The sequence below is a fragment of the Sinocyclocheilus anshuiensis genome, unplaced genomic scaffold (genome assembly GCF_001515605.1).
Source record: "Sinocyclocheilus anshuiensis isolate Anshui unplaced genomic scaffold, SAMN03320099.WGS_v1.1 scaffold392, whole genome shotgun sequence".
Lineage (NCBI taxonomy): Eukaryota > Metazoa > Chordata > Actinopteri > Cypriniformes > Cyprinidae > Sinocyclocheilus > Sinocyclocheilus anshuiensis.
The window spans coordinates 704,673-707,137 of record NW_015557091.1 but is presented as its reverse complement, the minus strand read 5'-3'; the positions used below and the strand labels follow the sequence as shown (position 1 = coordinate 707,137).

The 2,465-nt window shown below is 32.4% G+C and overlaps 2 protein-coding genes across 4 annotated transcripts in view; one reads left to right on the top strand and one right to left on the bottom strand.

The window, feature by feature from the left end:
• Nucleotides 1-2,465, top strand: part of LOC107677266 (intraflagellar transport protein 140 homolog) — a 33,875-nt gene that overhangs the window by 14,301 nt on the left and 17,109 nt on the right. The gene's annotated exons all lie outside the window — the stretch shown is intronic.
• Nucleotides 656-2,465, bottom strand: part of LOC107677267 (transmembrane protein 204-like) — an 8,474-nt gene continuing 6,664 nt past the window's right edge. Inside the window, exon 3 of the mRNA XM_016472112.1 lies at nucleotides 656-2,128. Within this exon, the coding sequence (XP_016327598.1) occupies nucleotides 1,884-2,128 (245 nt within the window). The 3' untranslated portion in view covers nucleotides 656-1,883. The remainder of the gene's footprint in view (nucleotides 2,129-2,465) is intronic.

The following is a 2,465-nucleotide window of genomic DNA, read 5'->3' as shown; positions in this document are numbered from 1 at the left end:
GGGGGGGAAGATGTTATACCCTGCCAAAAGTCAAAGTCACTAAGTTTTAGTCCAATGCGATGACATTAACTTTTCAACTTTTCAAGCATTTTCGGGAAAAAGAAAATCCTCTCTATGTCAAAATAATTGGAACACAACATAAATGTTACATTTATGATTGATTCTTCAGTTGGGAACTTTCTGTCCACTAGAGTGATTTATAAAACATATTTTAAAGAATATATTTTTAAAAAAATTATTTATTTACTTATTTATTTTTGTAGTAAATCATAGTAATTTTCAGGGATATATGCATTTAGAAAAAAAAACTTTTAAAAAACTTTTAAAATAAAGCATTAATTTTATTTTGTATTTTTTATTTCATTAATATATGTGAATTTAATGTCCCAATATAGAATAAAACAAATCTAATTCTACCTACATATGGCTTTTATTGAATTTAAAGCCAATTGAAATTTTCACATTTAAAATGATCTTTTTGTACTATTATATAAAAATAGTATTGTTAATTGTTATTATATAATAATAGCATTGTTATCACGACTATCATGACCAAGCTTTTTAAAGCGTAATATAATACTAAAATAAAAGAGATACTAGATCGCTACATTATATTCCCCAGCAACGAGGTGATAAAAATCGGGCCGATGCCGATATTTACATTTAAAGCCATTATCGGCCGATTCCGATATCAGTCCGATAATATCGTGCATCCCTACTCCAGATTTACGTCTTGTCGCCTTCACATATTCATAGAATGATTATTTTGGATTAATTTGATAATACTCCCAGCTCTGTTTAACACATTTTACCATATTTGGGTGTCATATATCTCTCCACAATAAAACCAAAAAATTAAAAATTATATTTTTGCGTAAACAAAATGAAGCAATTAAGCAAATTTTCTTTGTAATAAAGCAAAATTTCCCCACAGTTTGCATTACTGAAAAATTCTCCATGATTTCTATCTTGTTCCTTCTCATATTCAATTAAAAATAATAATAATAATAATAATAAATTATTTGTTGCTTAAACAAAAATAAGCAATTACACATATTTTTATGGCAATTAAGCAATTTTTTTCCCCAGAGTTCTCATTACATTAATTCACGGTTTTATGTTTTGTATATTTGTTTTACTGCTTTAATTCATGGTTATTTTAATGAAAAAAAAAATACAAAAAAGCTCAAAAGTAAAGCATCTGAACACATAATATTGAGAATTTGGGGGCAAATGTGCTTATTTGTTATAAATGTAATGTCATAATGCAAAATATTGCAATGTTTCTAAAAATAGACTTGGCTTCTTTATGCAAAACAAAAAAAAAACCCAAAAATGAATAAAATAAAATAAAAGTAAAATGTGATTGGACATTTGGAAATGTCCTAATTAAAATCTATCTGAAATTTTTTTCCCTTCAATTAGCAGAAAACATGTATAAACGTGCAGATTCAATGCCAGCCTGTAAAGGACTAGATTCAATTGACCTGTGAGCAATATTCAATGCCTAGACTCCTTTTGAAATCTGAAGCTCCATGTTTCATAGAACTATAACAGATACATGTGCATATGAATGTGCTTCTACTTTCTCTTAAGTGCAGTTATGAATATAAACGTGTCAAGATCCAGCTTGATCTTTATCTGTCAGTTGTATTCTTTGCAATCCACAGTCCTACTTCTGTTTAATGAGTTTCAAAAGTCTTACTTTCAGTCCGAAACCACTTTCTGCGGTCACAGGATCACTGCCCTCATCCTTAAGCATGAAGTCCGTCCAGGAGATCAATTTCACATAAAATGATAGAAATCCTCTCCATGTGAATTTGTGTCCGTCCGTCTAAATATCCACCCTGTGTTTTGTCTCAGGTGAGATGTGTCTTTGTGTGTCAGCATGGCGACTCTACGTAGTCATTGTCTAGGTGCGGCCTGAAGGGTGTGGTCAGAGATCGGCTGATGACGATGACCGACGGAGACATGCAGTCATCACGGCGATGCAGAATATTCCAGATTAGCATGGCGGCCGCTAGTGTGGCAAACAAGCAAGCAGCAATGTTAACATAGCAGGCGTAGGACAGGTGAGTGTAGGGGCCGATCCTGTAGAATGTCACCAGACCGATCACCAGCACAAAACCTGCAGAAAGAGAAGGAGACAGGACTTAGTTTCAGAAGATGGTATAAAACCAGCCAAAACGTCAATCCTTAATCCTTGCGCTGTGCTGAAATTTCTTTAGCCAGTTTAGTGTGTTGGTTCTAAATCTCTCATTATGCTATATATCTTGGATTTGGGATATCTTGGATACCATATCTTGGATTCAGTGTTTTTGTCAAAAAATTGAATACAATATTTGGTCATAATATAGCATAACGAGAAGCTTTTTGTAGGACAGTTATTTTTGAACTCCGCACACAAGTGTAACAAGGTGGGGGGAAAATCCCCCAAAAAGTGAATATATATATATTTATATATA